The sequence below is a fragment of the Telopea speciosissima genome, chromosome 3 (assembly GCF_018873765.1).
Source record: "Telopea speciosissima isolate NSW1024214 ecotype Mountain lineage chromosome 3, Tspe_v1, whole genome shotgun sequence".
Taxonomy (NCBI): domain Eukaryota; kingdom Viridiplantae; phylum Streptophyta; class Magnoliopsida; order Proteales; family Proteaceae; genus Telopea; species Telopea speciosissima.
Window position 1 is genome coordinate 22,262,141 of NC_057918.1, and position 14,475 is coordinate 22,276,615.

At 40.7% G+C, this 14,475-nt stretch overlaps 1 protein-coding gene across 2 annotated transcripts in view; it reads right to left on the minus strand.

The window, feature by feature from the left end:
• LOC122653982 (cx9C motif-containing protein 4) overlaps positions 1 to 10,242 on the minus strand; it is a 51,375-nt gene extending 41,133 nt beyond the window's left edge. For both annotated transcript variants that reach the window (XM_043847955.1, XM_043847954.1), the window contains exon 1: positions 10,116 to 10,242. In XM_043847955.1, the coding sequence (XP_043703890.1) occupies positions 10,116 to 10,201 (86 nt within the window). In that variant the 5' untranslated portion in view covers positions 10,202 to 10,242. The remainder of the gene's footprint in view (positions 1 to 10,115) is intronic.
• Between the last annotated feature and the right edge of the window lie 4,233 nt (positions 10,243 to 14,475).

Consider the following 14,475-nt stretch of genomic DNA (forward strand, 5'->3'; position numbering starts at 1 on the left):
ACAAATAGGATAAACTTTATCTAATAAGATAACTTCCTAATTAATTGCTTTTGGGACTAATACTAACTCCCTAATTAAAGTACTAATTTCCCGTGTACCCTTTATGGACCTACATTTTGGGCCTTATAATTGAGCCAATTACAAATAAAAACACTTAAAACAAAAACTCATAACCACATACTATCAATTAGGCCCATAATAAAAGATCAAACCACATCCAAGGATGGTGATCATGCTCCTACATTATATTTGGGCTATCAAGGGAAGCTTGTCTTGATGGGCTGAAAAGGAATCCTTTGACCTAGATATCCTAGTACCTTAAATAAACACCTCTGTGATGTTGTCAGGCCAGGTTGACGCCAAGGCCTCAACCATAATAATGGGGGACAGAATAGGAGAGGGGAAATCTGAGAAGAAATCAGATTAGCAAGGGAAAGAAGAAACCGTGAGAGGAAGAAGAAGAAGAAGAAGAAGCAGCAAGGGGAGAAGAGGAGAAACCTTGAGTAGAAGGAGGAGGGGGGGGGAGGGGGGAGTGCACATGCACACAGCCTTAGGCTTCAATTCTTTCATTCCATCAATCTTTACAATCGATGGAGGCTATCCAAATGGCCTTACACTGATTACAAAAGGAAATTCTAAAATAGGAAAATTCTAATTGAAATAAGACTTATCTTCATAACTTGCTAACCAAGAAAGAAGCAAACTAGGAACTAACTAACTCAATCTTTTGTCTAACAAATAAAAGAAACCAAAAAGAAAACTAGACTCTGCTTAACAATAATCCAAACAAAGTAAATAACTTGCTGCCTAAGAAAACAAGTAAATAGAAATTAATATCTAATATCCTAACAACTATTGGCAGCATCTCTTCAAAGCCAGCTGTCAATATTGGAACCCAAGGTACTGTTCACATGAACAGTGCTTGCGTGAACAGTAACACCAATCTGACTGGCTGAATGGTGGCTCACATTGGGGCTGGTTTATTGAACCAAAAGAACCAGAAAATCCGGATCAACTGGGCTGATGTCCTCATAGGGGGGGGGTCCACCATATTTTGCCTGCATCAATTTTTCCCCCTCGAGTCGATTGGAGCTCCATCTCAAGTCGTCCTGCATCAATAATGGGGGACAGAATAGGAGAGGGGAAATCTGAGAAGAAATTAGAGGTGGGGTGTGCACATGCACAAACTCACTTTTTTTTTCAATTCATTCTTGCATATTCTCAATACGTTGGTTACACATCTATTTATAAAACCCAAACAATAAAGACTCCTAATTACTTACTAAAACCAAGCTAACTAAAATAGAAACCCAATAAAACTCAAATTGGAAATTTCCTTACGTGTCTAATAATTACCTTAAAATAAAAGATTACATAATACCTTCCCAAATAAAATAAACTTCCTAAAATCCTACTAGATCCAAACACTCAAACTGGACCCGGGTCAACTGGGTTTGGGTCGGTCTAATGTAGTACACCAGTTGGGTCGGCCCGGTCCAAGATTGTCCTGCATCAACTCGCCCGATGTTGAGAAACACTCGTCCACGAGTTTTAAAGAAGGAAAGGATCAGCACCACTCGATCAACATCCACGATCTAAAGCTTAGTAGGGACGGTGATCCCGCACAACTCCCAATCAGCCATTACGATCTCTTGATGGTCGTCAACAAACGATATGATTTTGATTAGAATCCGATTGCGGGGTTTTACCACTGCAATCGGACCATTGGTCGGCTCTTCGGTTGCAACCTTGATCGAATCATTCAGCTCCACCTTTTCTTGAATGACTATCGACGCCATCACGTCCATCAGTGTTGGCTCACCTTTTAGCTCTTCAGAGACATCTTCAGTAGAGTCTTCCGTCAGTGCAATAGAACCTCCTGGAAGTGATTCAGTCGGTGTTGTCTCAATCACAATTTCCCTATCTTTCTGTGCTGAAGGTACAGATGTGTTCTTGAACCCCTTTAACCGTCTGTAGTTCAATTGTACCTCACTTAGGCATGAGAATTGAATGTCCAGTGTACAACAATCATCATAAACATTACGCCCTTGAAGAGCATTTCTTGCTAAAATGGCACCCAAAAGTGACTGATATTGGATAAGGGCTTGAGAACTAGCAGACTCATGAAATGTTGTCATGATCTTTTCCACAAATCCATAAGGAGAAAATACCTGATGCAGTGCTTCCACCGTTACAGGACATAATAGGTGATGGATTGTAACCAAGAGAATTCGGTTGCATTGTCCGAGTCCCACTATTGGTCAATTCCCGTAAATATGGTGAAGTGTAGAACATTGATGGCATAATTGTAAATACAATGGGATTTATGATATCAATGGCAGAATCGTAAATATGGGATGTTCAATTAGAAACACACAAGAAGAGAGTCATGGATATGGGGAGGGTAAACTCGGAAACTAATAAATGACCTAAATAATGGCAACTTGAGAGAGAGAGTGGCATAACTGTGAATAATGGAAACAAAGAAACAAAGTCAATGGGATAACACGTATGATGGGAGGGGTAATTATGGAAATACAAATTAAGAAAGGACAGAAATAAACTAAGAGACTAAAGTGGGGGTAATATGGGGAAAATGGAGAAGGAAAAACAAAAAAGTTTTAACAAGATTGAACTTTTCGTATTGGAGGGGCAGAATTGCAAAATTCGTGAGTGACTCAACTTCTACCAACAGAGCCTGCGGAGGATCTTGCGGAGAAAAAGAGCAAAAATCTCACGCTAATGCTAGGAGCTCGAGTCAATCAGCGGTTGGAGAGTCCGAATTGGACTCAACAAAGAGACTGCGACTTCAATGGAGAGGGCGACTCGCAAAAGGATTCTTCAAACTCGGTATGTACCCCCCCCCCTTTTTTTTTTGTCAGCTTCGATTCTCTGTGTTTCTGCTTCTCTTCTTCTCTCTTTGTTCTTTTTTAATAAGGCTTTTGGGTGTTGCTAGCGGAACCGAAAGCGGTGGAAGGGCTCAATCGATTCACAGGGGGAACGGAAGGAGGCGGTGAGGGTTGTCGCAGGAAGCAACAATGATTTTTTTTTTTTTTTAATGGCGGAACCCTAAAGGGAAGGGGAAGACAGTGGGAATCAAGGTAATGGGCTGGGGTATTGATTCGGCTTCTCTGTTCCCAACAAAGGTTTTTTTTATCACTGTACCGCAGAACTGTAATAGGAAAGAGGGAATAGGGAAGGAAGAAAGAAGAATAGAATGGGGAAAAGAGATCACAAGGGAAGGAAGAAGATGGGATCCTTCGGCTTTGATACCAGATAATGGGGGACAGAATAGGAGAGGGGAAATCCGACAAGAAATCAGAGGGGGGGTGTGCACACGCACAAACTCACTTTTTTTTTCAATTCATTCTTGCATATTCTCAATACGTTGGTTACACATCTATTTATAAAACCAAAAAATAAAGACTCCTAATTACTTACTAAAATCAAGCTAACTAAAATAGAAACCCAATAAAACTCAAATTGGAAATTTCCCCACGTGTCTAATAATTGCCTTAGAATAAAAGATTACATAATACCTTCCCAAATAAATATACTTCCTAAAATCCTACTAGATCCAAACACTCAAACTGGACATGGTTCAACTGGGTTTGGGTCGGTCCAATGATCCAATCTAGTACACCAGTTGGGTCGGCTTGGTCCAAGATTGTCCTGCATCACATAACCCAGCCCAAGTTGACATCTACAACCAAGTCATAGGTCCAATATTTTCCTTAATACTGTAGGCTTGGATATGTACAAGATTACGAAACTAAGCAAAGCACTGAACTAATCATTATCTTTGTTACCTGCAAAAATCAGAGAAGGAGAAGAAAGGAGAGAAGAGTTGCAGCTTTCAAGAATCAATTGAAATAATTAACAGAGAAGGAGGGTACAATATATAGGGATTAGGAAAAACGGAAAAGGACCAAAAAGGTCCTCACGGTGGAGCCTAAAGAGGTCTCGTGATTAGCGTCATCAAGAGATTCTGTTTTGGGCCCCACGACATACATTCTAATACTTCCCCCTCAAGCTGGAGCATATATATCAATCATGCCCAGCTTGTTACAAATATACTCTATCCTCCCATTACCCAATGGCTTAGTAAACACATCTGCAAGCTGCTCTCCAGTTCTGCCATGGCTTGGAAGAATCAATCCACTCTGCATCTTTTCTCGAACAAAATGGCAGTCAATTTCAATGTGCTTCGTCCTCTCATGAAACACAGGATTAGAAGCAATATGAATTGATGCCTGGTTATCACACCATAATTGCATGGGAACTAGAATCTTGAATCCCAACTCAGACAATAGCTGTTGTATCCACATTAACTCACATGTCAATTGTGTCATAGCTCTATATTCTGCCTCAGCACTGGAACGAGCCACAACACTCTGCTTCTTGCTCTTCCATGAAACTAAATTTCCACCAACAAATGTGCAGTACCCAATAGTCGACCTCCTGTTAGTTGGAGATCCTACCCAATCAGCATCTGAAAACCCTTCAATTCTGCTATATCCATGATCTCAATACACAATTCCCCTACCTGGAGCCTTTTTAAGATACCTTAGTATACGAAAAACTACATCCCAATAAGAGGTCCGAGGAGAAGAAAGGAATTGACTCACCACACTAACTGGAAAAGCAATGTCGGGTCAAGTAACTGTTAGGTAATTCAGCTTACCCACCAATCTTCTATACCTCTCAGGGTCATCAAGAGCATCTCCTCATTCAGCAACAAGTTTCACACTCTGGTCCATGGATGAGTCAGTAGGCTTAGACTTGAGCATTCCTATCTCAGTGAGTAAGTCCAACACATACTTTCGCTGTGACAGAAAAACTCCCTTCTGAGACTGAGCCACTTCAATTCCCAAAAACTATTTCAACTTCCCCAAGTCTTTAGTCTGAAACTTCTGTTGTAGATATGACTTCAACTCAGCTATACCAAATGAATCATTACCAGTGATGATAAATATCATCAACATACACAATCAGAAAAATCCTCCCTGCACCTAACTGTCTATAAAAGAACTAGTGATTACTTCCACACCTGGACAGGCCAAAGGCAAGAACAACTTCAGTAAATCTGCCAAACCATGCACGAAGGGACTGTTTCAGCCCATATAAGGACTTTTTCAATCTACACACCATTTCAAACTCCCTCTGAGCAACAAACCCTGGTGGTTGCTCCATAAAGACCTCCTCCTGTAGAGTAGCATGTAGGAACGCATTCTTGACATTAAGCTGAAACAAAGGCCAGTGATACGTTGCTGCAAGAAAGATCAGAATACGAACCGAAGCAAGTTTGGCAACAGTTGAGAAGGTATCTAAATAGTCTACACCATACACTTATGCATAATTCTTTGCTACAAGTCTTGCCTTCAAACGAGCAAGAGAACCGTCAGGATTCACTTTCACTGCATACACCCATCAACAACCAATGGCAGTTTTCCCTTGGGGCAGCGATACAATATCCTAAGTATCATTCACCTTTAACACCGTTAATTCTTCTTCCATAGCTGTCCTCCAGCCAAGACCAGGTAATGCCTCTGTCACAGACTTAGGAAGGGGATAGGCCTCAACAGTAAATAAAAAGGAACGAAATGGAGAAGACAAAGATGAGTAAGAAACAAAGTTAGAGATAGAATGCTGAGTACAACTACGGGTACCTTTTCTTTTAGCAATCGGAATGTCAAGATCAGAAACTACAGGGCTCAACTGGGGTATCCGTAGTAGAATCTGCAGCAGAAGAAGACGTGACAAAGTCGGCGAGAACCAAAGGGGCAGCAGCTACTTGTGGGCCGCAAACATACACTTGGAGTGGTGGCAATCCCTGCGCAGGAGCTGATGGTGGTGGAGCAGGAGACAGAATAATACACAGGGAAACCATCGTCCAACTCAGAAGCATTTACTGGAGCAGCATGATATGCTATGGATTCAAAGAAGCAAACATCAACCGTAATAAAATATTTGCACAAAGATGGAGAATAACAGCAGTACCCCTTTTGGGTACGAGAATAACCAAGAAATATACACTTTATGGCTTTCAGATCCAACTTAAACAATCCAGGCTTATGGTCATGAATAAAACATACACAACCAAAAATACGAGGCGGTAAAGCAAACAATGGTTCAGTTGGAAACAATAAGGAATGAGGAATTACGCTCCACAAAACGAATGAAGGCATATGATTAAGAAGATAGCATGCAGTCATTATAGCATCAGCCCAGAAATTTTAGGGAACCTTCATTTCAAACAACATGGAACGAGTAACCTCCATTAGGTGGCGATTTTTCCTTTCTGCAACACTGTTTTGTTGTGGTGTGTCAAAAGTCAAAACAGGAAGACTAATGGACCATACCATGCTGAACCATAAAAGCAGAAAAAAGAGCCGAAAAGTACTCTTTGGCATTATCACTACCAAGAACTTTCACATTCACACAAAACTGAGTTCGAATTTCAGAAACAAAAGCACAAAATATAGAAAATAATTCAGACCGATTTTTCATTAAATATAACCAAGTCATCCTTGAATTGTCATCAACAAAAGTAACAAAGTATTTAAAACCCAAATTTGATACGACAGGACATGGACCCCAAACATCTGAATGAACCAAAGAAAAAGGAGAAGCAGACCGCTTAGTGACTCTAGGGGGATAACTACACAGTGGAGTTTCCCAAACTAACAAGACTCATACTCAAGACTAGAAAAAGAATTAAAACTAGAATCTAATTTCTTAAGACTCTCCAAGGAAGGATGACCAAGCCGACAATGGATCTGATGGTGAGAAGCAACACTGGAGCAAGCAACAGACTGAGAGACGTCGAGTAGATGCAGCCCCCCTGACTCACGTCCTCTACCAATCGTCTTCTTCATAGCAAGATCCTAAAAACACAAGAATCAGGATAGAATGTCACTGAACGATTAAAGGTATTGGTTAATTTACTTACAGACATGAGATTAAATGGAAAATTCGGAAGGTAGAGAACTGAAGATAAGGCCAATGAAGACTTAGGATGAACAGCATCAGTGCCCTTAACCTTTACTAAAGACCCATCAGCTAAGGTAACACCGGATGACAATGGAGACAAAGAGGAAAGATACCTGACATTCTTAACATGTGATCCAATGCCCCTGAATCAATGATCTAGGGATGGGAAGCAGCGGAAAGGCATGCAATAGCATTACCTGTCTTAACTAAAGTAGCAGTGGAAGAACTAGGCTGTGAAATCTGGAACTGGTTGTACCGTGCATACTCTTCGTCTGACATAACAATCACCTTACCCTCTGAAGGTTGTGATTGAGGGGCTGAATCACTACTAGCAATGGAATTTGCAAGTTGTTGCTGTCCAGACTTCCCATGAAGCTCCCAACAAAATCTCTGAATGTGGCCAGGTTGACCACAATGATGACAAGTCTAGACATCACCCGATCCATCAGAAGAGGCATTAGACTGTCCATAACCTTGGCTGTTACCTGGCTGAGTTGGACCTCGTCTCGTACCACGACCACCTCCATGATCAGTCCCACGTGCACGACCGCCCCCATGGTAACCACTACCAGCCTCAGTGTGTGAAATTAGAGCTGAACTGTCAGTTGTTGCCTGTTGGTGTGGAGTCACGAGAACTCTCACGAGATACACGAAGAACACGAGCAAACGTATCTGTGAGAGAGGCAATATTCTCACTACCAAGAATTTGTGATCTAACGAACTCATACTCCTGCCCAAGTCCTCCCAAAAATCCCATAACAGCCAATTGTTCTCTCTGAACTTGCATTTGCTTCACATCCGACAAAATAGGGTGAAGGGCATTCAATTCTTCATACATTCGCTTAAAGTCAGCAAAATACTGAGTGATGGAGCGCTCCTTTCTTTCAGTTCTATAGAATTCCTATGATAATTCATAAATCCTTGACAAATTATTTTGACCAGAATAAAGTACTCCTAAATAATCCCATAAATCTTTCACAGTGTCGATGTGAATAACCAAATCCACAACATGATTCTCCATCGAGTTCAACATCTGCCCAAGAATTTGGGCATCAACAGTTCCCCACATTGCATCATCCGTTGGTGTAGGTCCTGTCAAGTGTATCTGCTGATTTCGGCTAGTAAAAACAAGCTTCACAATTTTCCGCCATTGCTGAAAATTGGTAATACCTTCAAGTTTCTTCTATGTGATTCGATTGGAAGAGGAGGACACCACTTCAGTAACCATTGCACTACTTTCATCTTATCACCCATGCTGTCCCTTTAAAAGAAGACCCAAAAATTGAAACACCTCAACAAACAATATGACACTCAATTGCCAATCCAAAAAAATTGAATCAACAAACACCAATATAGCTTCTGCCACCAATCGAATCAACAAACACCAACCACGACTTCAAGAAAAAATGATAGGACTGCTGCCAACATGAATTGAATCTCCCAAAACATCAAACCAGCAATATGGCCTTTGATTGCCAATCAAACAACCACAAACATCACCACAAACAAATAAAAAATTTGTTTTTAATTGAAGAAGAGCAGATTTACATCATGTGCACCCTATCCGCAATCAACAAACACCAATACAACCGCAAAGGTGAAAAATCACCCCCTTCTTTAAGATTGTGAACCTCTGGTTGAGTTAACCAGAAATCGCAGAAGATAAAAGAAAAGAAAATAAAGAAGAGAGGGACTTGCGCAGATTTGTACCAGGCCTAGGAAGTCAGCTTTGATACCATGTTACCTGCGAAAATCAGAGAAGGGGAAGAAGAGGAGAAGAAAGGAGAGAAAAGTTGCAGCCGTCAAGAATCAATTAAAATAATTAAGAGAGGAGGCTAAAATATATAGGGATTAGGGAAAACGGAAAGGACCAAAAAGGGCCTCACGGTGGAGCCTAAAGAGGTCTCTTGATTAGCGCCAATCTTGTGATTAGCGTCTGGCGCCAAAGACTCAATCAACTAATATGCATGAATAACAATATCATGGAAGGCAAGTTGATTAAGGACTCCACTAAAAAATGTTGATCTTTAATAAGTTCTACCATGTACAAACTCTACATTTCCTTTCTAGTTGAAATCATTATGAAAATCCTGAAATTATACGAGTTAAATAAAAAGAATCACATTTCTTAAAAGTTGTGCTGAAAATAGATTGTGCCCTACTCTTCTTTTTCCTTTTCTTTTTGGAATTGGGAGCTTTATATATATATTTTTCTATAGAGGGGGGGGGATCGAACCGGGGAGGGGGAAGGTACCAGCCAAGAGATTCGAACGCGAGACCTCTTGGAGAGCACGGACATGAAGCACACCACGGCTCACCAACTGCACTAGGCAGATGTGCCCTACTCTTCACCTGATTGATCCTTCAGTACTGACCTAGGGTGAGCTCTGATGGATATCTATCTAAGGGTAACAATATTGTCACCTTTGGCATTGTGCATATGCAGAACTCGGCCAAGAAATGCCGAGTATGAAAGGAAGCAAAACCCATCAACCAAATGAAGTAGAACTACTATGCAGCAGAAGAAGAATAACTAATATATGCAAGCTAAGAACTACAGCTAGCCCGCATGGTGGCTTTTGTATTAATAATTTCCTGCTTGGTAAGTTATTCGTTCGTATAAGAAATGAAAAATATCAGCAAATAATGGCTAAAAATTATTAAACTAAAATGTGCCTACATACCTAAATTCAATGATGAAGTCATCTGAAATAAGATGATCCCATCCAACTATCACTAAATGATAGAATTGGTTTCATTCGCACAAATCTAAAATTTGTAATATTTACTAAAAACCAGTCCTGAGTAATGACCCGCGACTGGATATAAGTCCATTTTGAAGCAAGACTGCATATGTACAAACACAGAATTTCAAATGAGACTCCATTGAAGTTAGAACCCAAATCGAAGCCCGATGAAAACAGAATACCCAAACATAGCAAGGATCATCACGGTTCGAACGAACCAAAGCCGACCCATGAATCAAAGTGTAGCAATCAAACAAAAAACAGCAAATGAGTACCACGAATTCTTACACGGGCATGTTGAGTTTTGATGATTCAAGGACGCAGAACAAGAGGAATTTATTTTTTCAAATTTATAAAGGGCACCATAAAGTTTACCTCTGAGACATGAAGTTGTTCTTGGAAAGGCAAGCTTGAATATCGCAGGCCTCCTTCTTGCAGGGTTCTTTGCTGAGCTGCGGCATCTCTCCCTCTTCCTTCAGATTTCCCAATATTCAGAGTGCATAACACGCAACCACTCGTATATCTAACGCAACGTGCGAGAACCGACCTTTGTTACGAGATGGTTGTAGCCTATTCACGGGCTAAAAGGGTCCTTGTCAAATGTCAAACTATAAGGAAGCAAAGTGGCATGTGGGGTCATCGACAAGGCGCTTGTTTACCTCAGTTTACCCGGTTTTGGCTCTCTTCCCTCTTATTTTTGACAGAAACCCAGTTTAGATTGACATGGAGGTCTTTCTGGCATTTTCCAACAAGTCCCAGGTTGCTGCAACTTGGGCTGGGTTGGTTCTAGTCCGAGCCTGATTTGCTGATTCCAGGTTTGCATCCCTTTAATCCTAACCCGAGCTATTACCCAAAAAATTCCTAACCCTAGCCCTTGACATGTGGCTCTGTATGTAGAATCACATAAAATCCCACCTCGCCTAAGACTCTACATTATGCTATGACCTTGATCTCCCTTATTTAGGCTATCTTTGGTATAGTTTTTATTTTTTATTTTTATCTATTTAACAAAAATCATTAATGAAAACTATTTTTGATCAAAAACTAAAAATCATTTGGTAAACATTAGACATAATAGAATATAGAATGAAAAATAGTTTGGTATGGTCATGTGTTGAATAGTTTTTTGAAGAAATGATGTGTGAAGATATTCCCTCTTCACCCATCTTCCTTCCTGGAAAATTGAAATTTCAATCCCACACTTTATTCCAAATCAGTGGGCTTGTTCCTTCCATTAATCTCAATCTCGCTTCGTATGATTCATAATTTTTCGTTCGAACCCTACATCAGTAACTGGTAAGAAACTACGAACAGTTTTTTTTCTTCTCTTATTGTTAATTTTAACATGATCGAACTCATATGTCGACTACTTCAGTTCGGCAATGGCCACGTTTTTTCTTCACGAAAATTCAAATCGATCGATTCAGCTACTTCTGTCGATCCCCAATCCCACATTTAACATTAGACAATTTGGAGCACGTGGCTAGGGTTTATGGTTTCTTCGTTTTTAATCTGTAGCTTTTCTCATGCTTTTTTAAACTTTTAATATGAACACTCAAGAGTTAAATTGTTGGTGTAATGCAGAACTCACCTGCAAATCAACTTCCTTAAGTGGATTCATGCCGGATGGTTTTGTCGAGAGCTCAGCGGAACCAATGGCTCCTCAAACTCCAACGTCAGAACAGGAGAAGAATGAAGCAGATTACAAGGACACATTGTCTGAACTCGATCTTTCCAATGAATCCAGACATGAGTTGGCTTCGGCTTCCCCTGACTCATCTGCAGTGAACGAGATTCGATTGGCCGAGAGTAGATCCACCTTCGCGCAGCGCTACTGGTTGCGGCAGCAGTGGTGGTGCTTCAACGATGGCGCTACTGGTTGCGGCAGTGGTGGTGGTGATGTTGGCGCCAACGGTGGCGGCATTAGTTGTCCTAGCTCCACCTTCGTGGCCCATTCTTTATGGTTTCAGGGTTTTGTTTCAGTGTGGTCTCCCCATTCTCTCTCTCTCTTGATCGATGAAAAAGTGTTGTATTATTATTTCAAAAAGTATTTTTTGAGTCAATGTACTATTTCAAAAAGTACTTTTAGAGTCAATGTGAGTCAAAGTTTCAAAAAAATATGTCTTTTGTTCATTCCCTCCTTTTTACTTCCCTTCATTTTTTGGTTTGATTTTGTTGTGCACTCTTGTGTGCAAGAGGCAATATTGAGCTAAAAAATAGTCCCACATTAGTTGTGGGAGAGTAGCTTGAGGTGTATATATATATGGTTGGTTCCTTAAGGTGTGAGCCCTTTAGAGAGACAGTCACCCTACTCTCTAGTGTGTGAGGGATCCTTGGGGTGCTTTTGAATCGCGCGCGCGCCCGCATCAAGCTGGGCCGAGGTCGGGGTCAGGGTCGGGGTGTGGGTGTGGGCAAAACCTTACTTTTAAATAGTATTAGTTTTGCACTTTGAGTTTTAATTTTCATTTTTAAAACTCGGTTTGGTTCACCCATGGTTCATCTATACAGTTGAACCATGCATGCCTATTCGTATACAATGTATACGTATATGAATTGATATACCCCTCCTTATACGTGGAAGAAATACGTACTATCACACCTCCCTTGCAAGGGTTGCTCCCCTGTACGTAGGTCACCTGTATTCGTATGGGTATATCCCTTCATGAAAGGGTACTCCAACACTACAAATACCAGGTCTTGCCTGTCATTATATACACAACAAATTTCGTTTTCTGTCTCTACAATTTTTCATTCCAGGGACAGTTTTACCTTACTGTATCTTATATACAGAGTGAAAGTACAGCTGTTTGGTATCCTTAGTACTCGTATCAGGTTCTGTAACCTATACGTTTAGGAGTTGTTTCATCTTGGAGGGTTAGGTGCAAGATCAACCCCGTTGCAGAAGTGGGGGCATCTAAAATCTTAAGGAAAGTATCTATTAGATACGACTCAACTCACCTTGTTCGTGCTTGTTCCTGTTTCTACTATTTGGAGTTCTCCTCCCTGGTTCGTGTCTCGGTACTGAGAACAGGTATTTTTCTATTTACTATGTTATAGATTAGTCTTACAGTATTTGCCTTGCATAACAAGAAGAAGGAGGAGAATGGGTCAGAGGCTTGCCTTTTTAAAAAACAAAAGTAATTTACTATTTTGTCCTTCAATTTTGGGGTTTATGAGCACATGCTCATTAAAGTGTCCGCACAAATAGCAGTAAACAGTTTTCAACTAAAAACCAAAAATGGCTTTCCACCTATTTTTGGTTTTTTGTTTTTTTCAATTTTTTTAAAATAGAAACAGGCTCTATAAATGATACCGAACGCAACCAACAACGTTTTTAAAGGCAAAAATAAAAACTATTCCAAGGATGCCCTTAGTATAATGTATTTTAGAGCCATGATATCTACCTATCAAAAGATGAGATCCAAATCATGCACTTCATTAGTATCAAGGCCAAAGAATATCCAATATATTTAAATTGGGATCTGACTCCAATGAGTGCGCTAGCCCAATGAGATGTGTGCCAAGTAGCTCCGGTTGTTCGATACCTCATTGGGCACTCATTGGTTAGATGCCTCCAAGGCTAGGAGCCCGACGCTTTAAATTGGGATTGAGCTCCTCTCCAAGGAGCCCAGCACCCAAGGAGTACCCAGGGGGCATCCAACCGTTGGGCTATGCCGCACACAGCCCAATAGCTGACTAGGCGCACGCTGGAATGTGTGTGGCATAGCCCAGCCGTTAGATGTCCCCTTGGGCACTCCCTGGGCATTGGGCTCCTTGGAGAGGAGCCAAATCCTTTAAATTGGGATTGAGAGCTCCTCTCTAGGAGCCCAATGATTAGGGAGTGCCCGGGGGATCCAGCTGTTGAGTTGTACTGCACACATCCCGATGACTGACTGAATGCATACCATATTTGTGCAGCATAGCTCAGCCATTGGATGCCCCCCAGATGCTAGCCTCCTTGGAGATATTTTCCACCATAGCATTTATTTATTTATTATTATTATTAAAAAAAAAGGAAAAATATAGCAAATACATATGTATTTAGAGCATTGCTGAAAAACTGGGTTTTGACTGGGGCGAGTCACCTGAGTCCAGTCAAAATTTTGAAAACCTGGTCAAGAGTCGTGTAGATTAGGTCAAGGTAAAAAATGATGAAATTGGGTCACAAATCATCCGAGTCAAATAAGACTCGATATTTTTACCCAAGTCATGCAAACTCGATGAGTATAGTCATTTTTTTAAAACCATAAAGCCGATTCACTTAGAAACTGAGTTGAATAAAATAATAAATCCATATTCTAAAACAATAAGTGTATGTATGGTAACCTTCCAAAGAATGGATTATGGTGTTTTTTCTAATTATAGGGGCAGAATTGAAACAGATTATGTATGGGTTGTCCGGTACGTTTTTGTGATTTTTTGAAACGAACTGGATCATAAAATAGATTCTGGCAAGCTTTTGAGAAACACCAAAATGGTGTTCCTCACATTTTAGAATTAATTCTACCGATTTTTTGGTGAAAAAACATAGACTTATGTGAATTAGGGGTATTGATGGAATTTACCATCAAAACATAACAAAACCTAAAACCTAGCCCATCTTCTCAACTCGACCTCTGCAACTCTCAAGTTGAAGCTCCAACTCGCCACCGACGCTGGTAAAGAGCTCAGCAAGAAGATCGACTTCGTCTATCAGATCAACCGCCCCCATGGTCGCTCCTCCTTCCCTCGCTTT